General features: G+C 47.9%; 2 protein-coding genes across 2 annotated transcripts in view; one reads left to right on the top strand and one right to left on the bottom strand.

The window, feature by feature from the left end:
• Positions 1-2363: 2363 nt before the first annotated feature.
• Positions 2364-18162, bottom strand: LOC133365888 (thialysine N-epsilon-acetyltransferase-like). The gene is made up of 7 exons (XM_061588308.1): positions 18123-18162; positions 11739-11926; positions 6545-6599; positions 6081-6164; positions 5434-5535; positions 4675-4715; positions 2364-2655 (listed from the first exon to the last, which is right to left on the bottom strand). The coding sequence occupies exons 2-7, from the start codon at positions 11808-11810 to the stop codon at positions 2479-2481; spliced, it is 531 nt and encodes a 176-aa protein (XP_061444292.1). The 5' UTR covers positions 11811-11926; positions 18123-18162; the 3' UTR covers positions 2364-2478.
• LOC133365889 (thialysine N-epsilon-acetyltransferase-like) overlaps positions 16345-23213 on the top strand; it is a 9430-nt gene continuing 2561 nt past the window's right edge. Inside the window, exons 1-4 of the mRNA XM_061588309.1 lie at positions 16345-16583; positions 21298-21349; positions 22077-22160; positions 22945-23046. Coding sequence (XP_061444293.1) covers positions 16500-16583; positions 21298-21349; positions 22077-22160; positions 22945-23046 — 322 coding nt within the window. The 5' untranslated portion in view covers positions 16345-16499. The remainder of the gene's footprint in view (positions 16584-21297; positions 21350-22076; positions 22161-22944; positions 23047-23213) is intronic.

The raw sequence follows: 23213 nt of genomic DNA, 5'->3' as shown, positions 1-23213 counted from the left end.
TCCAGTGAATCCTTTGGAGGAAATTTTACTTGGTACTCTTATTCCTGCTGCACCCAAGTTCCTCCCTGTAGCTGCCTGCCCCTCATCTCCCAGGTGAGATGTTCCACCTGGTCTCTTTTTCCTTGTGCCTGCTGAGGCATCTGGGCTCCTGCTGGGAGGAAGGGCAGGATATAAATTAAATAATAAATAAATAAATAAATAAATAAATAAATAATTGAAAAACCTAGTACAATCAATTATGCATTGTCAGCAAACACATGCCTATTTATTTAACCTGCATGATGTACACAACTCTGTATTAAATAAGCAAATTGATTACTACGAGACTTTGCTTTTCAGTCCATTGTCCAAGCCTTCAGAACGAAAGGATACCACTGCAGTGTGTGCAGATATGTCACCTGGTTCCCGAAGAGAGCTGCATTCTGTGCGGAACTGCAAATGAGATGAAAAGTTCTCATAGGCTTGCAGAGTTCTATTGTGAGTCCGTCAGCCAAAAGAGCAAAGGTTTCAAATTCATACTTTTTTCTTCAGGAGAAAGGTTAAGCACAGTGGGGACGTTTTGATCAGGATTTTTCTCCCACTGCACTCATTTTCCTGCACTGCTGTAGCCTTTCAGAGCTTGGAAAAGTTACTTTTTTTGAACTACAACTCCCATCAGCCCCAGCCAGCATGGCCACTGGACTGGGCTGATGGGAGTTGTAGTTCAAAAAAGTAACTTCTCCAAGCTCTGCTTTTGCTATCATTTTGGTATCAAAAGCCCAGAATGACAGTCCTATAGAGGAAAGGGAGACCTTGCAGCCCAGAGACGGAAGGGGGTTCACTTTAACACCCCTGAGGCATTGGAAAAACATCGGAGGGTGATGTGGGGTTATGCTGAATAGCCCCCCCAATTGTGGGAGTTTTGCAACACCCCCCATCCACACCACATGCACTGTCTACACCCCAAGACAGCCACACATTCAACAGACGTGGGAAGAGCTCCTGCATGAGAGGGAGGATTCTGAGTAACCCATCTGTATATTCACATTGACACCCGTGCAGGTTCATCCATTCAGCTACTGATCACGCAGCCTGTAGGGACTGCGGCCTGCCTTTGTTCTGTCCCAAGTGGTGGTCTGAGCAAGGCAGAGTTCTACCCCAAGCTGGCATGTGTGTGTGTGTGTTTGGAAAGAGTTCAAGTTCTAGCAAGGCAAGCAAGGTCAAGGTCAGGTTCCGTTAAGGTAAAGTCAGGCAAAGAAAAAGTCAGGTTCTAGTAAGACAAAGTCAGAAAAATAACAGAAAACAGGAGCAGCCTTTTACCACAGACAGGCACCTGAAAACAAGGGACAGATGGCCCTTTTAAATATGGCGTCTGAAGCCTTGAGTGCTTCTTGCCAGTCGTCCCTGGCTGGATGGAAATGTGGGCTTGCTCTTGCTCACAGCAGGCTGGTTGGGGTAAGAGCAATTAAGAAGTTAATGCTGTGGGTTTGGGGTTGAGATAGATGATTTCTATGAGTCCCTTTCCAGCCTCTGATTTGGAACCCCGCACCTGGAGGTGGGCTGTGCAGCTGAGAAACCCGCTGGTCAGATGAGTCCCCTTTGTTAATCTCATAGAGTGGCCAGGTGGGCTAATGGGTCTGCTGAGTGCCCATTAACTGGCGAATGGGCCAGGGAGATCCTATTGTTATTGAAACTCTTCAGGAGAGCCCCCCCCCTTTCTGAGGCCAAGGAGAGGCTTGTGTTTTTGGCTGAGTCTGAGGAAAGGCTGGGAACTGGAGGCAAACAGAGAGGCTGGCTCTCTGCACCATGGCTTTGGGGTGCCTCCTTATGCTTTGAACCCCTCCATCTTAACCTCAGGTTGGAATGCGTGTAAATAAAAAACATATTTCCTAAAAGGCACCACAGTCTCCGTTGACCTTCTTCCCAAGGAAACCAAACCCTGGACAAGCACAGGGACCCCTGAAGATCTCTCACCACTCGGAGATTTGGGGTGGCGTGCAACATTAAGTACAGAGCTTCAATGCCAAAGGGAGCCAGACTCAGATTAAATATGTGTGTTGGGGGGAGCAGGTACCATTTTAATAACTGCACTGGAAGCTTCAGTGGCTGGCCTTTCCCCTTCAGGGCAGATTGGACTCAAGATCTGAGGACCGTGCAGGAAACCTTGCCCAGAGAGGCAGTGTTGAGCCTAAAACAAGAGGTGCTGGAGTTTAAGACTACTTCTATAGAATTCTCTTTCCTTCCATTCCAGATTCGGTTCTGGTTGTTCAGTGATTTAAGGCGGAAAGCACTCTACACATGCTTCAAAAGGACTGTTCTTTATTTTTTACACACACATAGGTTATGATGCTGAGGCGTAGCATGGTAAAGCAGCAGGCACCATGCCTCAGTGAACTGGAGACACTCGGCTGTGCTTTCTTCCCCACACCCCACGACCCAGATATGTTGTTTTTCTCCAGCCACAAAACTCATCCCGGGGTTTGGGGTGTGGTGGGACCACTAGAATTTGCTCTGAGCTGCCAGTTTGTGTAGCACCTCGTTGGGAAAACGGAAGAGATGCCAGCCTTCTTTGATGGTGAGGTCTTCGCCTTTACGTTGCACTTGGAATTGTATGACTTCTGGCTTCTTGGCAGAAGCATGCATTCGGAGTTGGGTATAGCCTTGGCTCCAAGCGGCCTGAGGGGGGAAAAAAAGAGTAGTCCACCGAAATTCAGATTTCCACCACCACCATCATGAAGACCTGATGTCAGCAATGGCTGGCCCAAACATTGGACAGAAGGGATATTTGGCCTATTTCAAGTGGCATAATAAGGAAGCCATCTCTCATTCTTCCACGGCTGAGAGCTTATTCACACTGACTGGCTCGCAGTGTAGGAATTAGGGATGATCAAATCTGGCTGTTTTGGTTCTCTCCGTCTCTCATTTTTCCACTCTTAAGGACAGTTCTCCACATTGCCACATCAGTTTGTGATTTAAAAAAAAGAAGTCGTGAAAATTCATTAGCATTTTGGTGCAAATTTCTCCCACTAGACACATTTTTGTAAGCAATTTCTCCTAATGCAGATACATTTTTGCATGTTCTTTTATTTTCTCTAGTATGTTCGTTTTCATGCATGCTTTCCCCTAATATATGCATTTTGTAAACAGTGTGTAGCTGGAGAACTGCATCACCAAATTTGAAGAAGTGCACATTTTGGATGCCTGTGCTTCAGTCTGCACGTCGTTTCAGAAACTGCTCATTAGGTAGGCTTGCCTATAAATGCAAAATGAATTACATTTCTCCCTGATCCCTAGCAGAAACCCTTTCAGGGCCTGACTTCTCCCCACATCACTCTGGCAATGTGTGAATTAAGGAACCTCATGGACTTGTTCCTTCCCAGACAAATGTTGCAAATAAGCTGCGCGGATTGGTGGCTCCAAAGTCAGTGGGGGCAATGAATCCGCTTCAGGTTTTAGTCCGAACTTTCAAGGAGCTGTCCAAGGTGCTCAACACTTAAATGTTCGGACTAAAACCCGGAACAGATTCATTGTCCCCACCGACATCGGAGCCACCAGCCTCTGCTGGGAATAAGTGGCAGGAAAGCAGCCCCCCCATGCCAGTGCAAATCAGCACTGAGCACCTCCCAAGAATACTTTGGTGGTTTTCAGCTACTCCCCACGCCACCTATAGGGTAGAACCATAGAGGTTTTCATGCTAGAGAGGAAGAAGGAGTCCTTGACTCTATGGTGGAACAAGGCACCCTGGGAAGGAGAAGGTGGAGGAGGTGGGGACTTGAGTCTGTATCCTCACAGACTTGTCTAGACAGATGTGGGGAAGGCTTCCTAATTCTTATTATCCTGCTCAGAGGCACATGCTACCAAATTCTTTCAAGCTACACAGGAAGTACATTGGACTGTGAACAACCAACCCAAACTGTGTTTGCATTTTTACAAATTTGTAAAGCAGTACAATATCTCAGAGAGGAGGTCAGGTCTCCTGCTCCCCTGGTGCATTCACTGTAGTTGCCCAATTTCCCTGCATTTTAACGTTTGATAGAAATATCTGTTTGCTACAGGCACACTCTTAAACCGCAAGGGTTTCTTGCCTATTAGGAAATAACCTCTCTTGAAATACATCAGAATGGAAGCTCCATAAACACTGGGCATGACCAAGCCACTGCTTTCTGAAAGCAAATCAGGATGAAGGCTGAACTCAGAGGTCTGGAGGAGCCCTTGGGAGCAGAGGAGGCAGGAATTCCCCTTTCATTTCCACATCTTGTAGGAGCAAGTTACTCACAAGGAGCGCTCCATGGTGGCAATGCCACAAAGGGCTCCTCCGCAAGGCCAGAACAGGGCATAAGGATGGTGAAACGGGACAGGACGGTGCTGCAGTGCAGGCAAATGCAGTGCCTTGCAAAAGTACTCAGACCCCTGACCAACGCTTGAATACTTATGCAAGCAACATGTTTTTTATGTTACTTACAAACATTTCCTAACATAAAACCAATGTCACCTTACAATAATTGATTTTGAGTTTCAGCATTTCAAAATAAAATATCATACAGAACGAAATTACAATGTACCATTTGTAATTCAGTAATATGGGAGCATTGGTCAGGGGTCTGATTACTGTTGGAAGGACAACAGAGCAGAATACCTCTTGGGGCCGGAACAGCTGCTGGTGTGAATGGGGCCAACGAGGGACACCTGACTCACCTCTGCCACTCGGTCCATCAGTTCACTTCCAATACACCTCCCTGCAAGGAAGAACAACCAAGAGAGCCTATTATGAGAGACTGAGCAAGATACATTTTTCTCCCACTGAAGAGATAGGAATATGTTCTATATTCCATTAGTGAATGTACGTATTCCATTCATATTCTCTGCCTTTCTCCCATGATGAAACCCAAGGCCAGAGCTTGGAAAAGTTACTTTTTTGAACTACAACTCCTATCAGCCCAATACAGTGGCCATGCTGGCTGGGGCTGATGGGAGTTTAAAAAAGTAACTTTTCCAAGCTCTGCCCAAGGCAGCATCCATGGGAGTGAGGTGGAGGTTGCCCCAACTGGTCTCCCATCCAGGAACTGACCAGACCCCAACCTGCTTAGCTATACCGACTTTGCAGCATCATACCCTTGGCAGCTGTGCCATGGACCGTTTCTTCAAGACCAGATGCAGTGCAGGTCAATGGCTTTGACGTCAATGGGGCAGAGAACCTGCCCGGGTTTTAGCCCAAACTTTCAAGGAGCTGCCTAAGCACCTTGGACAGCTACATGAAAGTTCAGGCTAAATCCTGGAGTGGATTCCCTGCCCCACTGACGTTGGAGCCACCAGCCTCCACTGCGCAGGTGTGCAATTAATCCAGAGTAAAGGAACTGTGTGACATCCATGCTGCTTATTACTCAAAGAGGAGCAAGACGTCCTAACCTGCTCCCCCAAAATCACCACTAATCCAGGTTTCCTTACAAGCCATACCTCTAAATTCTGGCATGACGTAGAGATTGTCCATGTAGATGTTTTTTCTTCTCCACGTGTTGTAGGTGCGAGTGAACAGGGTGTACCCAATAATAGTGTGGCCTGCAGAACAGAAACAGCGTTACCATGGAGCTCAGCCTCACAGCCATTTCCCCTAAAATGGTTGACTCCAAGATGTCCATCTTCTTTTCCAGGGGGGTGAACTAAGCCAAGCAGGGAAGGGGGCCAGGACAAATATGGGATCACCTTCAGCCTGTTCACTCTTCGCTCGTGCAAAGAGTTGTGATGACTCTGGAAAACGCAGCGCCTCCATCCCCACCTGCTCTCTAGCCTAATCAATGCATGCAAGGCATGGCCACTAGTTGGGCCTCCTCAGAGCCCTGACAGAGGCGGCGCCATGCCTCAAACACTGAGCAACTCACTGCGGAACACATTATAGGCACTCAGTCAGCCATCAGCACCCATTAGCATTTGTCAGCAATCAGCACATCTACCCCAAATTACATGAGCTTCTTCGCCCAGGCGGCTCCAGGCACACAGTTGCATTCGCCACCCAGAGCAGGAAAATGTGTCCTGTAGTTGCATTGGCCTAGACATCCCTTCAGAAGGGGGGGGATCGATGCACTTTCATCTCCTTCCCTATTTACCTTCCTTGCTTTTTTGCTCAGGGGGAACTTCGGCCACAAAGCACTCATATCGGGGATTCTCCCCAAATCCAGCCTTCTTCAACTCTGAGGAGGAAGTGAGGAAAAGAAAGGGGGAGATGGTGAACCTTACTGTAAAAAAAGCAAGAATACCCATCCCCAGTTCAGTCAGCTGGGTGGGTGAAGGCTGCCAACTTTGTAGTCAGTCCTTGCAGCTCTGCCTTTGACACCGGCTTGATCTGCAGATTTTAGAAAGTGGCTGTGCTTGTCTTCAGAAGCTTTGTGACTTCGGCAGATCCTACTGCTGCTCAATGCAGGCGAGGCCGGAAGGCAACCCAATGCACGGTCTAAGGAGTACTGTACAGCACTTAACCCTACCCTGCTCCAGCACCTGAAAAATGGATATCTATCTATATATCTATAGTTGTCCTATATCTATACTATACATACCAGAACCCCTTCCTTACCTTCCACATTAGTTCTGAGTGAGTTCAAGGGCACGGTATAAATGCTCGCAATTTCCTGCAAAAAGAGAGACAGAAATGGGTGCTGCTGAAAGATGCATGTTTGCAGATCCAGTAAGACTCATTTGTCCTCCAGTTACCTCTGACTCCCTGACATCAAGGTGCCTGCAATGGACGCCAGGACGCCTGGGTTCTCTGGGCCAGAGTGAATGGGGCTACCCCAAGAGATTTGTCTGAAGTTTTGGGTTTTTTTTACTTTTTTATTTGCTATATATCCTAGTTGCCCCAAAACTAATGTTCTCTGGACAGCATACAACATAATAATAATAATAATTAAACATAAGACCATAAAATACAAAATGGAATCTTAGGGTGGAAACACGCTCGCTGTTCTGCTGGTTCCATTGTGTCTCCACCACTCTCTTCTGAAAGCGGGGGCACACCACGCTAGTCAAACCCCACCCCTTTACACTGTAAAACCTGGAGGGAGCAGCTCTAGTGAATTTTTAAATTTTTTATCTTCAAACAGATGTCGCATCTGAATGGCAGATCGTCCCGTTCCCCCTCCAGGTGTGGCTAATGGGATGGCTTTGATCTGGCCACTGGTGTGTTTGCAGCCTTAAAATGCAGCATTAAAACAATCAAGAAGGGGAGTCCCAATGGCATCGCTTTTCCCCATGCACGGCTCAGTCCACTGGGGCATTCTTCTCCAAAAGCCGCAGTGGATTGGGCCCTGTGGGAGAGATCTCTCTCCCCCCTCCCCCATTCCACCCTGGTTCATGGGGCCTACAAGCCTGACTCCATGCAGAGCTGCAGGGGATGGAGGGCTGGGTCAGGCGGGTGTTGCTTGGGCTCTGCCTCCAGGAGAGGACTTATTTCTGTTCCAGTTTGGGATGCAGCCTCTTGTTGCGCTGTGTGTAGTTGTGTTGCTTAATTTTGTTTAAAAGCAGCACCACAGCAGCAGAGAGTAACAGCAGTTGTTGAAATGCGAGTGTGCCAGCATGTGTGTGTGTTTGCCTAAGAAAGCAGGCTTTTACCCTGCATCAGCATCACTGAGACTGGAGACTTGGTAAAATAAGAAAAGCTACTTTATTTATAGAAATACACAGTAGATAGAAAGGCATGCCTAGTTCTAACTAACTAACTAAGTTGGAGGCATAACGCCCAGGTGTGGGAGTCAGCCCCGTGGCTAGGAGAGACAGCAGAGACAAAGGGATGTCTCCTCTCTCCCGGACAGCCAGAGGACAAAGGAGTGGAAAGGGCAGAAGGAGGAGGGGCAGGTAAGCTTCCCTAAAGACGTATCAGTCTAGTAGCCAGAAGGAAGTCAGTCAGAGCATCACAGGTAAAGGTAAACAAAGCGTATCCATCTGGAGGACCCTAGCCCTATCTCTCCTCTGGAGCTTAAACAAAAGAACAAAACAGGAGTTGCTCTTGCCCCACTTCCAACACCTCTCCCATCCTGCCCCTCACCTTCACAAGCCGCATGATATCCTTCAGGTCTTGGGGGGTGCAGGGGCGGACAATGGCACCCATGGCTCCTTCTCTACGCTTAATTCCTCTCTCTCTCTCTCCCTCTGTGAAGGACAGCCGTGTGTGGAGTTGCATAAGAAAGTGAGGGGTGGGATCCTGACCCTTCCTTGTCCTGAGTGGCTTCTGGGAAGGAGTGGGCATGGCTTCTGTGTCCTTGGCATGCAGCAGGGTCCCAAGTCCAACCCCCCCCGGCATTTCCAGTTAACCTGGACCTCAAGCTAGCAGGGGATGGATGGGAAAGGGAACTCTCTCTGCCTGAGATGCTGGAAAGTGCTGCTGCCAGTCAGAGCAGCAGACAATGTTGGGCTGGACGGACCAAGGGCCTCACTCTGCACAACCGGATCCCTGCCCCCAGAGCCAGGAGGTCCCTCTGCACTGCAGAAATGTCCAGGCAGGAGACCATAGGATAGGGAACCACAAGGAGAGCCAGCCAGATGCCTCCAGGAAGCCCACCTCCTCTTGGCTGGTCCTGCCAACTGATACTGAGAGGTAGACTGCCCCTGAATCTGGAGGTACCACGACAAACACTGTCAGACCTCGGCTCCTCCACTTCCATGAATTTGGCTAACACCCTTTTAAAGCCATTTAACTTAGCAACCTTCATCACATCTTGTATCCGTCTATTCTATGTGTTGCGTAAAGTAGTATTTTCTCTCATGAATTTCATTGGGTGATCTCAGGTCTGTTTTAGTGAGGAGTTGCATGTTTCTGGGAGATCAGCAGTTTCATATCTGAGCTCTATAAGAACTCTTAGGTGGATGCCGCTTGGACCCCTCCCTCACTCCCCCCTGGATTGCTTATCTCTAGTTTCCTAATAAGGCCTCCTAGAGCTTCATCTCTTGACACCTCTAGTCTTCAAACCACCCCCACCCCCCCTGGAAGTCAATTCTTATTGGGGATCAGCCCTGGGGCCGGCCAGGATTTGGTAGCCAAAATAAGGATGAACATATTCACAAAGTCACAGTTCTGATCTAACTTACGGTGCTATTGTAAGAGTTATAAACAAGTTACTACAAAAAATAAAGTGTGGATGTTTTGGGCAGGTAAGAAAAAATCCAGAATCCATATTTGTCATAGGCCGCATGCAGAGTTCTTGGCTGGGTGATCAGAGGGAGGAGAAGGAGGAGGGTTGGTATCCTGGGGAGAGACCCAGTGGGCTGCAGGGAGAGGGAGCTGGAAATGGAGAAGACTTCATCAGCTTTGACACTGGCAGCTCCTCCACCCCTTAATTCCAGTTACGTCTGGTAAAGCACTATCTGACAGCGAGCCGATCCCTGTCTAGCCTCTCAGCCGTGCCTTGTTGGCGAGGCATCACTGACACTGGAGGCCTTCAAGAGGCAGCTGGACAGCCATCTGTCGGGAATGCTTTGATTTGGATTCCTGCATTGAGCAGGGGGTTGGACTTGATGGCCTTATAGGCCCCTTCCAACTCTACTATTCTGTGATTACATTTATATACCGCCCCATAGCCGAAACTCTCTGGGCGGTTTACAACAATTAAAAACATTAAAAACAAATATACAAATTTTAAAACACAAAAAACAATTGTGCTTTTCCCAGGGGGGGGGGAGGAATTGGAAGCTCAACCAGAAGCTGTGCTGGAGGGAGAGCTGGCTGAAGTGCCTCAACCCCCATCAGCAAGGATGGGCCAGCAGATGTGCAGGTGTGAGCAGATAGCGCCAGCTTTTCAACTTGTCCGTAGGAGTGTCCACTCACTAACCCAGTCCCCACACAAATAGAAAGCCTGCCCTGAGCCTACTTAGAGGGTCTCACAGGGTGTAGCCAATTGCTAAGACAACAACTTAGCTTGAGTAGTCATGCCTAGTTATGTTGTGCAGAGATGCAGAGTCCTGTGTAACCTGTTAGCTGAACTATGACATTCTCTAAGATGGAATTCCACATTGAACATAATGGAGAAAAACACAGAAGTGAGTCCGAGTCTGAATCCAACAGGGTTGACCATGTCAGTATTCGGGCAATGCCTTTATTAGGCCAACCAAAATGTCACAAAATAACGTGCAAACTTTTGAGTTCTCTAGAACTCTTCATAAAGCCAGATCAGGGGTCGGGAAACTTTTCAGCCTGGGGGCCACATTCCCTCGTGGAGAACCTTTCGGGGCCCGCATGCCACACAAAGGTTACAGGATTCTACACCCTTGGCAGGTGGCAGGTGGTGGCTCCATGTCAGTGGGGCAGTGAATCCACTCCAGGTTTTAGCACCTTGGACAGCTCCTTGAAAGTTCGGACTAAAACTCGGAGCAGATTCACTGCCTCACTGACACTGGAGCCACTAGCCTCCACTTCCCCCAGCCAAACACCCCCATCTCCCCATCCTCCATCAACACAAGCAAGAGGCCTCATCATAGTTCAGATATATTCCTTCCAGGGAAGAAGAAACTCTCAAGAAGAGCTTGAAACTGGGCAGATTAGGGGTGTGGTCTGGAGAGGAGATGTGGCCTGCAGAGAGTCTCAGGGCCAGATAGAGAAATATCGAGGGCCGCATTTGGCCCCTCAGCCTGAGGTTCCCTATCCTGGTAAGCAGCACAATGTGAGGGAGAGAAACACCTTGTTTGATGGTGAAGCCAACAAGGACCCCACGAACAACAACCCCACAAGGTCACTGATCTAGAGGAAACTCCTTCCTCTGCCCCAGAAGTCTGCATCACACCCTGAATTTGAAGACTCGCATTTCCAACGAATCCTCTGCAGGAAATTCTCCTGGGTACAATTCCTCCAGCACTCAGGTCCCTGGCTCTAGCTAAAGCTAGGGATTACATTACATTACAGCTTACATTTTGGTGCTTCTCATTTTTCCAGTCTTAAATTCAGCTCTCCACATTTCCCCATCAATTTGTGGATTTTAAAAACTCCTCCTGAAAATTCACCAGCATTTTAGTGTGAATTTCTCCTTATATAGACATTTGCATGCAGTTTTGCCTAATGTACACATTTTTGCAATGCAATTTCCCCTGAAATAATGCATTTTTGTATGTTATTTTCACTCATATATGCATTTTTATGCACCCTATACCTGGGATATGCATTCTTGTACACATTACTTGGCTAAAGAACTGCATTGCAAAATTCAGAAAAGTGCAAATTTTGAAGGATGGTTGTATTTCAGTTCTTGTATTGATTCAAAAAGTGTGAATTATGTTCACCTTTAAATGCAAACTGAATTGAAATTCTCCCCATCCCAGTAAAGCAGCCTCTCTTGCCCTAGATGAAGCAGGAAGGGCCCTGAGATGGCTTTTCACCTGCTTGTTTGCCCGTCCTTCCTTCCATTCCCTCAATCCTTGCCGAGATATCCAGGAACTTTAAAAACCTGGATCCTGACGGGATCATAAATCATGCATTGTCAGCAAACACATGCCTGCTTATTTAACTTGCTTGCTGTACACAGCTCTGTATTAGCTGTGCAAATATGCTTGTCACCAAAACTGGAGTTATGCCCATACAGAATTTGGATTCAGGAGACACCGTTAACATGTTGTCATGTGACAACATGCCAATCAACCCCTTCTGGAGCAACAATAAGGAAAAGTGCCAAAGCAGGCAGGCACTTTTCATTGCTACTGAGAATCTTTGCAAAAAGAGTCTCACACACACCCCGTTCACTTCAAACCTATTTGCTGCACTTTAACAGTCCACAAACATAAATACTCACACACACAAATAGTTGGCTGAGGTGGAGTTGTGGTCTGCTTCTTCTGTCAACTCTCCCTGCTGTCTTACCCATTCAAGGGTTTCAGTCAGACGCATTCTCTGCTTGGGAGGGGCGAATCTGGTCATTTTGCTTCCCAGCCGTTCCTCATTTTTCTAATCTTAAATTCATTTCCTCATTAGTTTGTGATTCTTTAAAAATAACAGTCATAAAGATTCATCAGCATTTTAGTGCAAATGTTTCCTAATGTATGCAAGTTCGTCTGCAACTTTGCCCATTTTTGCTAGGCAGTCTTCCCTAATATAATGCATTTTATGTATTATTTTCAGTAATATAGGTATTTATATGCACGCTTTGCCCGGTATATGCATTTTTGTGGACATTAATTGGCTAGAGAACTGCAGTGCAAAATGCGGATGCGTGTGAATGTCAAAGGATGGCTGTGTGTCAGTTCTCAGATTATTTCAGAAAGCACACATTGGGTTAGGGCACTTTTATCTGTTTGCTTTGTGAAATGTTGTTTATTGTGTGTTTACAGAAAAATATTTATATATTTATATATATATATAAAAGAAAAGGAAAGTTACATGATATTATATACAATTACAACTATACAATTATACACGTTAAATAGATATTTATTATTATTTATTATTTATTAAATTTATATCCCTCCCTTCCTCCCAGAAGGAGCTTAGGGCAGCAAACAAAAACACTAAAAGCACTTTAAAACATCTTAAAAACATCAGAGTTTTAACAACATGTTAAAACAAATCATCTTTAAAATATCTTTAAAAAAACAACTTTAAAAACATATTAAAAAGCAATTCCAACAGAGACGCAGACTGGGATAAGATTCTGCTTAAAAAGCTTGACAGCCAGTGTGGTGTTGGACTATGACCTGGGAGACCAAGGTTCGAATCCTGGCAACCAAGAGGTCTTCCATATCTTTAAAAGTTGTGGAGTGGGGAGGGAGAATTCCACCTTTTGGTTTTTCCCATTACAGGGTTGCAAGAACACCTGCACTTGGCTGACCTTCTCTTCTCCTGAAGATACAGGATCCGTCTCAGGCCATGGACCTGGCAACCCTAGTGGGGACAATAGTGAGCTACATGGATCCCAGTGCTCTGACTCAGTATAAGGCAACTCCCTCTGTTCCTATGACTTTTGGGCTCTGCCTCAGGACAGGACTTCTTTCTGCTCCACTTCGGATGCAGCCTCTCCCATCCTGCCCCTCACAAGTCTCACAGTATCCTTCAGGTCCTGGGGGGTGCAGGGGCAGACAACAGCAGCCATGACTCCAGAACCTGCAGCTCCTTCTCTGCAATTAATTTCTCTGTGTGTCCTTCTGTCCTTAAAGGGCAGTCATGTGTAGCCGGGTTGCACAAGAAAGGGCCCAGCAGGGTTCGCGTCCTCAGTGACTTCTTCTGGGGAGGAGGGGCCACGGCTTCTGTTCTGAGTACTTTGCCTGCAGAAGGCCCTGGGTTCAATTCCAGCGCTCAGGCGGCAGATAAAGGGGAAAACCCCAGTGGGAGAGAGAGAGAGAGGTCGCTTGGACGTTGCATCAAAGCAAGCCTTATCCCACACTTTCCCATCACCTCCCTTACTGCAAAAAGTCTGTTCTTTTAGAGGGCAAGCAGGCTGGTCACCCCAAATCAGCATTAATTGTGCAGCCTGATTTGGCTGGAATGTGAATGAACCCCACCTGAAAATAGCGACAGTCTGGAAGTGTCCAGAGAGTAGACAGCTGGGGTAGATTGTGCTGGTCTCGATAGGCCAAGAGCCTCACTCCACGCAAACGGATTCCTGTTTCTGGAACCAGGAGGGTTTTCTCCACAGTGGAAAAGCCAGGCAGGAGGTTGCAATCGAGGGGCAAGGCAAAGCAATCCCAGTGAAACAGAGTTAGAGCTCTGAGGGGTCAGAGCAAAGGGCCAACCAGACCCCCCCCAGAAAGGCCACCACAAGCAGGACATGAAAGGCACCACCCACCCGATGGTTGGAGCTGGAAATATGATATTGAGAGGTAGACTGCCCCTGAACCTGGAGGTTCTATATAGCCATCATGATGGACAGGCATACACAGACCTCTGATCCTCCTCCTCCTTTTGAAGTCTAACCTAGCAGCCATCATTGCGTCTTGTGGCGGTGAGTTCCATAGCATAATTATGTGTCATGCAAAGTAGTATTTCCTTTCATCTCTCCTGAATTTTATCAGATGAGCTCAGGTCTATTTTAGTGATGAGTCAGGGGGGAAATTGTGAGATCAGCAGTTTTATATTTGAGCTCTGCAAGAACCCTCTGAACCCGCATCCTGCACCATCTTCCTGTGATTTGTTAATTTTAGTTTGTTAATAAACTACTAATTCTGTTATCAGTCCTACTGCATATGGGATAGCCAAATTGCTTTTGGCAAGAAGGTCTCTACATGGTACTGGATTTCAGTGGTACTAAGGAAGCTGGTGTGGTCCTCTAAGCATGTGCAAAGTGCATCTCTCTCTCTCCTTCTCTCCACTGAACCTACAGAGATTAGTAAAGTGTAATTCGGAGATGCTAAACCGCATTTGTTCAATGCATTTGAGGAATGTAAGGCGTACTGGAGTTTGGTATATATTGCAGTGGAATGCAGAAATGAATAGTCTGAAAAGACTATTATGAAAGAAACTTAAGGCTTATTACTACTGGGAATTAAAGTCATTCTGACTACAGACATGCATGTGGTCATTGTAGAGCCATGAGGCTTGCACTCACAGGCACGATCTCTCCCTAACAAAGAAAGAGAAGAGGAAGGAAGTAAAGCTTAAGAAAAAACGATCAATCAAATCAATCAATCAAAACAAACAAGTAGTTACTAAAGAAGGAATCTATGAGGAAAGGTTGTCTTTCTGTTTCCTGTCCCCGCAGTGGTTCAGGTTACTTGTTACAAGTGTTGGTGCTCTACTCCCAACAAGGCCAACAAGGGGGAAGTCCACAGCCTTCAGGTCTGGTTGGTGAGCTTCCCGGAGGCATCTGCCTGGCCTGCATTGGAAACAGAGTGCTGGGCAGTGGAGACTAGTGGCTCTGATGCCAGTGGGGCAGTGAATCTGCTCCAGATCTTAGTGTGAACTTCCAAGGAGCTCTCCAAGGTGCTCCATTGGTGCTGGGCTAGATGGCCCCACCTTGGCCCGATCCGGCAACAAAGGCAGCTTTCAGGCTGACACACACACACCCCGGAACTATAGAACCCTGGAATAGTAGCTGTGTGAGGGGTAAACTACAATTAGCAGGATTCTTTGGGGGGAGCCATGCGCTTTAAATTTATGGTGTGTCCACAGCCTGTGAGAAGTATTTACATAAACAACTGGTTGCCAAAGTAAAAAAAGAAAGCAAAAGCCAACAATTTCTACTTTTAAAAAAAATCCTGAAAAGACAAAGGTGCTGGCACAGGTCCGCTGAATAAATGGGCAAAGGTGAGGAAGTGAAACAGCCTGTGGAATTTGACCCATTAGAATGGGTTGGAGAAAGGCTGCTCCCAGCTCTGCCCAGTGGAACCAGCCAGCTATGGATTTCTCACCAGGGCGGGAGCTGTGAACGTCACCGCCCGGAACCACTGGCACCGCTGCAGGCCCGTAGCCAGCCTCAAAATTCAGGGGCAGAGGCACCAAAAAAAAAGGGGGGGGGAGAAAAAATCTGTAATTTAATTATCTGTTTTCTGTAAAAAAAAAAAAATTAGGGAGTAGATTTTTTTAGGAGAGGCCGGAGGGGCCAGCCCCCATCCCTGCTATGGGCCTGAGCCTGTGCCGTATCCATGGGAAGCATGTTTGGAAGCTGGCAGAGCAAACAAGAAAACAGGAGCCAAGATTTATTCATTTCACGTTTATCGCCCACTTTTCTCCTCCAAGGAGCTCTGATCAGGGCACATTGTTTTTCCCACTCCCCCATTTTTATCCTCACAAACAACAACCCTGTGAGGTGGTGGTTACTAGTGGCTCCATGTCAGTGGAGCGGAGGAATACTCTCTGGGTTTTAATCCAAACTTTCACGGAGCTGTCCAAGGTGCTGAGGCCTAGGCTTGACCCCCAAGGGTAGAAACACCCTCCTTGTTCAGCCGGTTCCAGGGCTTCCAAGAAACGTTGCATCTAATTGGCAGATCAACCCATTCCCCCTCCAGGTGTGGCCAATAGAAATGCTTCGCTCTTGGCCAATCATGTCCTCGCAGCCACATGGGCGGTCAGGACTGAGCCCACAAGCCATCCCGTCTAGAAGCACCCAGAGCCTTGGGCCACCGGAGAGCCTTGACCCATTTCTTCCTCACGTCCAGGTGATTCTCAAGACGAATTCCTTCTTACGCTTTCAGGCGAGTGGTTTTAACTAGTTCAAGGTGCAAGGGCGATGGAAGGGAAGTGAGCGAAACTTTTCCTAAATCGGGGTGCGGGACCGCGCTTGGACTGCAGCGCCCATCGTGCCTGGCCCTGGGGCCACGCTGCCTGCGTTGGAGTCCACAGAGGGCCCCCGTGTCGATGCCGCCCAAATACCGCTTCAAGCGGTCCCTTTGGGTTAAAGGGCTGCCTGCAACCACCCGTGGTGCGCTGAGTTGCGTGCGCCGCTTTCCCCTCGCGTCCTCTCCACCCCCTCCCTTTTCCCCGAGGCATCCTGGGAAATGTAGTCCTCTCAGGAGGAGGAGGGAACTTCCCTGAGCAGTCCTGGGCGGTGAGCGGGAGGACGGGCAGCGGAGTCGAGTCCAGCTCCAACCCCAGCCCGGGGATTGCGATCGCCTCCTCGGGAGCCATGGACCAGGCAACTGCCACCCCCGCGGTGTCGATCCGGCCGTCGCGAGCCGACGACTGCGCGGAGATCGTGCGCATGATTCGGGTAGGCTCCAGGCAGGCAGGCAGGCATAAGGGGGGCGCAGCTCTGCCCTGGGCGAAGGGGGGGGACTTATGCAACCATTCAGCTGCTACACCTGTTGAATTTCTGCCTGCCCCGATGTTGGGTCCTGGCACTCGCCCCCGTTGCAGCCTAAATAGCAAAGACACCTCGACGGTGAGGCAGGAGTTGCATTTAGGAATAAATGGACAGCTCTCCCAGTGGAGGGCTGCAGAAAGTGGAGTGCCCCTAAGATCGGTGTTGGGACCTGGGCTCTTTAACTTGTTCATAAACCGTCTAAAGTTAGGGGTGAGCAGTGAGGTGGCCAAGTTTGCCGGTGATACTAAATTGTTCAGGGTGGTTGCGGGGAAAAGAGATTGCGAAGAGCTCCAGACAGAGGGAACGGGCAGTAAAATGGCAAATGCAATTCATTGTAAGCAAGTGTAAAGTGCTGCGTATTGGAGCAAAAAAGCTTAATTTCACATATACGCTTATGGGGTCTGAAGTGATGGTGACTGACCAGGAACGAGACCGTAGGGCTGCAGTGTATACCTGGATGAAGATGTTGACCCAGTGTGCAGCAATTGTGAAAAAGGCAAATTCCATGTTAGGGATCATTAGAAAATATTAGAAAGTATTGAAAATAAAACTGCAGCTGTCATAATGCTTTTATACAAATCTATGGTGCGGCTGCATTTGGAATACTATGTCCAGTTCTGGTCGCCTCGCCTCCAAAAAGATATTGTAGAGTCGGAAAAGGCTGTCCTGCCCCAAAAGTCAAGGTGCATAGACCCAGAGCCAGCCAACTATCTTGGTACCTGAATGCAAAGAATCATAGAAGCACTTCTCCGCCTCCCCAGCAGGGAAGAGACAACAATAAATTAAATAATAATTGTCCTGCCTTTTAATAACACCCAGAACCAGCCCCTTTGCGCTGCCTAGAGGCGATGCTGGCCCTCCAACTTGAGTGGTAGGCCCAGCTGCGTCCGCAACACCCTCCCTGCCTTCCAGCACAAAATTTGTTATAAGCTGCAAACTTGGGCACCAAACAACATTGCCCCTGCAGGCTTGCCTGATGAAGAATGCTGGGGAACTTGAAAGCTGGCTCACGTATCTTGGCACCGCAGCACGGGCAGCCGCGGACACAGAGTCGGACCCATTGATCCATCTAGCCGAGTATTGTTGACACTGACTGGCAGCGGCTCTTCAAGATTTCAGATTGGGAGTCTCTCTCCCAGCCCTACCTGTCGATGTTGTCAGGAACTGAACTGGGGAGCTTCTGCATGGAAGGCAAGAGCTCTTGCCGTTCTGTGGATGTTGGTTCCCCCGCAATGGACTAATATAGGTGTGTGCATGAGCGTGTATGTTCAGTGTGATCGAAGTCATTGGGTGTTGCTTGGGACGCGCTGATAGGCGATGGACCCCAAATACTTTTCTAAATGCCCTGAGTGTTTGGGAGCAGATAATGGATTCAGGGGAATTTGAACTGAAGGGTAATCTGGCTTACCGGGTAGCATATTAATTTGGGAAAATAAAGTAGTTTACCTGATGGCTTTATCTAGTGACAATCAGCCTCGTATCCGGCATTCCCCAGGAATTCTAAGAAACAAAACAAAAATCAGTGTAGGTTTGAAATCAGTGCTTTAAATCAGTGCAGTTTTGAAAGCTTCAGTCCGCCATCTTGATTCACAGTGGCATCCAATTGTTTCCAAGCATGGACCAAAACCTGCTCTTTAATATCAGGAACCATCATGCACATTTCATTATGATATCTTAAGAGGTCTCCCAACGCATAGCAAAGAAACAACTTTCCAAAGCTATATAGTTGATGATTTGGGGAGTAATATTAGGAGGGAATTGAACTGATCTGAAGCAGGATGTGTTGGGATATGGGGGCGAGGGGTAAATGAGCAAAGAGGAACCGATTTGGGGTGTCCTGAAGTGCAGTGCAAATTAACTGAAGAATGTTCCTGGGGTGATTTGGATGGGGAATGAATTGGCTTTCCTTCTGTGACATTTAAATCCCAGTGTTTGTACCTAAACGTACACATTAGCATCATGCAGATTTGTGCCTCTGGGCTTGTGCCCTGGATTTGTTTCCGCTCCTAGCAACCCCCCCTGCCCCTGCTGTCTAAACAGAACAAACAGACCAGCCTCAATGCCAAAGAATGAACCGGCACACGAGTCTGACGTCCACAGCGGCATCATTTGGGAAGCAAAGGGAGAACATCTGGCCTCAAAGGATGCTTTGCTGCTGCTGGAGCTGAAATGTTCACACCGTAAGACTTCAAAGGGAGCCCCCCACCCCACCCACCCTTCAAAAGGCTGAACCAGAATTTATCAGCCAGTTTGGTCCTAGCCCTGAACCAAGGCCAAGGATTTCTGATGTGGGTTTCACATCAGTACAACAAAGTGCTCCCAGAGATTGTGTGGTTGCCAATGTTGTCCTTTGCTCTTGTACTTGTTTTGAGATTTTTAGAGGAATGCCACAAGTTCTGACTCTTGCATCTCACAGCCTTTGGGCTCCACAGTTTTCAATCCCTCCCTACGAGATGGAACAGGAGAACAGAGCCCTGCCGCCGGATCAGGCCAGAGGGGACCCACCTAGTCCAGCCTCCTGGTCTCACAGTGGCCAACCAGATGCCCCGAAGGGAAGCCCACAAGCGGGGCTGGAGTGTAGCAATAGGGCCATGGCTCACTGGTTAGAGCGTCTGTTTTGCGCACAGGAAGTCCCACGTTCAATTCCTCATGGTATCTCCAGGTAGGGCTAAGAGAGACCTTGGTCTGAAGCCATGGAGAGCTGCCAGTCAGTGTAGACAATACTGAGCTGGATGGACCCAGATGGTATGAGTCGGGATAAGGCAGCTTCCTTGTTTCTCTGTTCTCCCTACTTGCTTAATTGTGCTTAGGGGAGATCCATTGGAATCAATGCTACTTCAGGTAGTACTGAGTCCCATTCATTTCAATGGGTCTCCTCTAAATATGACTAAGTCTGGACCCAGCTCTATATATCTGTCAATGGGGGATGCATCTGATGAGGTGGGGTGCAGTTCATGGAAGATTTTGCAACAATAAGGCTGCAAAGTTATACACACTCTTACCTGAGAGTAAGCCCCATTGAACTCAATGGGACTTAACTTCTGAGTAGAGATGCACTGTGAATCTGCTAGCCTTTATTATGGCTACAAAATACATTTTGTTGTGTTTGCTCCCTGCAACAGACTGCCTGGCGGCCTTCTGGCATTTGTGCTTTCCTTGCGTACATTTGGAGAGAGCCAATGTGGCGTGTTGGCCTACAACCTGGGAGACCAGGGTTCGAATCCCCACACAGCCATGAAGCTCCCTGGGTGACCTTGGGCCAGTCGCTGCCTCTCAGCCTCAGAGGAAGGCAATGGGAAACCACCTCTGAATTCTGCTTACCATGAAAACACCATTCACAGGGTCCCCATAAGTCGGGAGCGACTTGAAGGCAGCCCATTTCTGTTTTGCATACATTTGGACAGAAAATGCTGCCAAGGGTAGCCACAAGACAGAGGGTCTTCTCTGTGGTACCCCCCCTCCATTTCTGAAATTTGGTCCCCAAAGAAGTTTGCCTGACACCTACACAAATGTCATTCCAGCACCGGGTTAAGACTTTTTCACAAGGTCTCTAGAAGGACCATTTAAGGAATCTTTTAAAAAGAAGCTGTTGTTGTTTGTTTCTAAACACTTTATTGACATTTTGTATATTGTTTTATCCAGTATAAAGAGAAACAGTAAAAGCAAAAAACATAATGGCAAAGAACCGGAAGAATAAAAAAATGTCTCAGGCATGTGTCACCTACTAGGAAACATGGGTTGGAGGCTGCTTCCTACCGTGTCAGAACCTTGGTCTGTCTAGCTCAGTGGTGTCCACTGACTGGTAGCAACTCTCCAGGTTTTCAGACCAGGGTCTCTGCCAGTCCTACCTCGAGATGTTGGGGATTTAACCAGGGACTTTCTACAAAGCAAGTGCTCTCCCACCGAACTGCAGCCCTTCCCAAGGAGTCAGTTAAATAAAACGAAATCTTTCGTCATCTAAATAGCACAGGAGAGAATATACATCGTACTAGAATACCCAGTCAAAGTACAGCAATAAAACAATTAGATCTTTACACTTCTTTATTATCTTACTCCCTGTAATATTCATGTTTGGCTTACATACTGTATTTGTTCCCGACTGTCAATTGTATGTTGTTGGTTTTGTTTTTTTAACATTTTGTACATAGCCTAGAGACTGTTTCAGTACGATATACTGTATTTATCATCAATAATTATAATTTAAAACACTAGCAGAATTTCCTATATTTCATGGTCATTGGCCCCAATATTCACAATTTAGAATTCTCCGCCACCATACCTTCATATGAATGTAGTATAGAGTCATTCCTTTTATATCCTTTGGAACTCCCTGCCTATTGACCTGAGGCAAGGATACTGGAGACATAGGGAGCCTGCTCCCAAAAAAGTAAGAGGTCTAAGACCACTCAAGACTCTGGGCAACTACACCCCTGCACAGGACAATTTGTCACAAAAATTAGTTTCTTTATATGAGCATTTTGGGGTTCCAGGAAGAGAAATTCCAGCATAAACTTTTGGGGCTGGGTGGGTAAAAAGTCAAGGTCTTACTGGTGGGATTTGCTGGGTTTCCTACATCTGTGATTGATGCTCTTCTCTCTCTCCCCTAACCCCCCCCTTTCAGGAACTTGCAGAGTTTGAGAATCTTCCTGAGCAGGTAGAAATTAGTGATCAAGGTGAGGCTCAGCTCCTGGTGGGAATTCTCATGGTGAATCTTCACCGCCTGTGTCTGCTTGCAAAAGTCTGTGGTCATATTTAGAGCATGTTGGGTGGGATGAGCTCCTTGCAGGAGCTGATGGGAGTTGCAGACGAAAACATCTTGAGGACCCCAAGTTGGGAAAGGTGGCTTTATACCCCTTACCATCCAACAGCAGCATCCGTGAACACTGGCACTTTACAAAGCACAAGAGGGCAGGTCTCTGCCCCGGAGAGGCTTCCAATTTATGTCAACGTAGGGGAGACAATTAAGGAAAGTGAGGGCAGTGGAAGGCAGAAGATGACTCTCAAATGAGTGACTTGGTCCAGCTGCCCTATTTTACTCACAAAGCAGTTTCCCCTTGAAAAAGTCTCTGGGGCGTCATCTGCACTGTGCGTTCAAAGCTCTGTGAGGGGACCAGGGGTCTCATAACAATTCTCACCACCCTTAACAAACTATAATTCCCAGGAGCCTTTGGGAGAAGCCATGACTGCTTGAAGTGGTATCAGAGTGCTTTAATATATTGTGCAGACGGGTCCAAGTGCATCTGGGATTCAGTGCTACCGTCTGTTATTCGGGCTATACAGCTGGCGCTCTGTTGGAGTTCTCTCTCCTCCTCCTGCTGTGTCCTGTGCTGCCCCTTCATTTGTCTGCCCCCTTCCTCTCCTCCCCCCTTTGACATCCATCTCTTATTTCCGCCTTGATAGGACTTTGCAAAGACGGCTTCAGCCAGGACCCTTTTTATAAATGTGTGGTCGCTGAGGTCCCACCCCAGTGCCGAAGCAAAGATGGTAAGTGAGGGTCGTGCTCAGTGCCTCGTCTGCTGCCTGGGGAAGAAAGAGTCTTTCCTCCACCACCGCTGCCACCTTGGGGGTCCCCAGTAAGTTTGTTTTGTTCGTTCGTCACCCTGGCGAAGACCGGCCCCCACTCACCCATCTGAGATGTTCTTTGCCTGCCAAATAGCTGCAAGGCAAGACTCCGCAGGGGCAGTCCACGGTCCCTTGCCACAGTGCAGAGGACCTCAGGTGACACCTTGCTGCGTTGGCATTCCCAAATATAGTTTCTGCCCCCTACCAATTGTTTGGAGAAGGCTATAGGTGCGATGGCTGTGTTCTCCCTCCCCGGTTGGAGGCTGCCTGACTCGGAACACCAGTTGCCAGGAATCGCAAGCGGGGAGAGTGCTGCTGTTGTGCTCAGGTCCTGCTTGCGGGCTTGTCATTATGGGCATCTGGTGTCGGCCACCGGATGTGGGACTAGGTGGGCCCCCTTTGGCCTGATCCAGCTGCTGCAGGGATCTTCTGAGGTTCCTGGGTTCCCTGTGCCATTGGACTTCGCTGCAATCCTATGCATCTAGAAGTAAGCCCCACTGAAGTCAATGGGGCCTCTTTCTGAGTAGAGACACCTAGGATTGTGCTGCCACAGCAGTTTCCAACCTGCAAGTGCAGTTCTTGGAGGGGGTTGGTGGGTTCTCTAATGCCACCCTCTGACAAAACATCAGTCCCCAGAATCCATGGCAGCACAACTGATTTGAAGCCAGGTAAAAGTCTCCCTTTCACCACTTCTTTTCTCTTACAGGCCACACCATCGTAGGCTACAGCCTTTATTTTTTCACTTACAGCACTTGGAAAGGCAGGAACATCTACATGGAAGATCTCTATGTGATGCCAGAATTTCGGGGTACAGAATTTGGATGGGAAAGGGGAGGGAAGAGGTGATCATTAAGGAGGTGTGTGCGCGCATGCCTGTGCATGTATGTACAGCCATGTACCTTTGCAGCAGACTTTGCCAACCTGGTGCGCTCCGGATGCAACTCCCATCCGCCCCAGCCAGCATGAAGGTGACTG

This window comes from Rhineura floridana, chromosome 11 (genome assembly GCF_030035675.1).
Source record: "Rhineura floridana isolate rRhiFlo1 chromosome 11, rRhiFlo1.hap2, whole genome shotgun sequence".
Lineage (NCBI taxonomy): Eukaryota > Metazoa > Chordata > Lepidosauria > Squamata > Rhineuridae > Rhineura > Rhineura floridana.
Note: the sequence above shows the minus strand (reverse complement) of the source record. Positions and strands in the feature narration are given on the sequence as shown.

Excerpts from the sequence above, each read along its gene's own strand:
- LOC133365888 (XM_061588308.1), bottom strand. The coding sequence starts at position 11,810 with ATGGGTAAGACAGCAGGGAGAGTTGACAGAAGAAGCAGACCACAACTC. Across the intron at positions 6,165-6,544 it reads ACTCAGAACTAATGTGGAAG|AGTTGAAGAAGGCTGGATTT; the intron begins GTAAGGAAGGGG and ends CTTCCTCCTCAG. Across the intron at positions 4,716-5,433 it reads CGTCATGCCAGAATTTAGAG|GGAGGTGTATTGGAAGTGAA; the intron begins GTATGGCTTGTA and ends TCTTCCTTGCAG.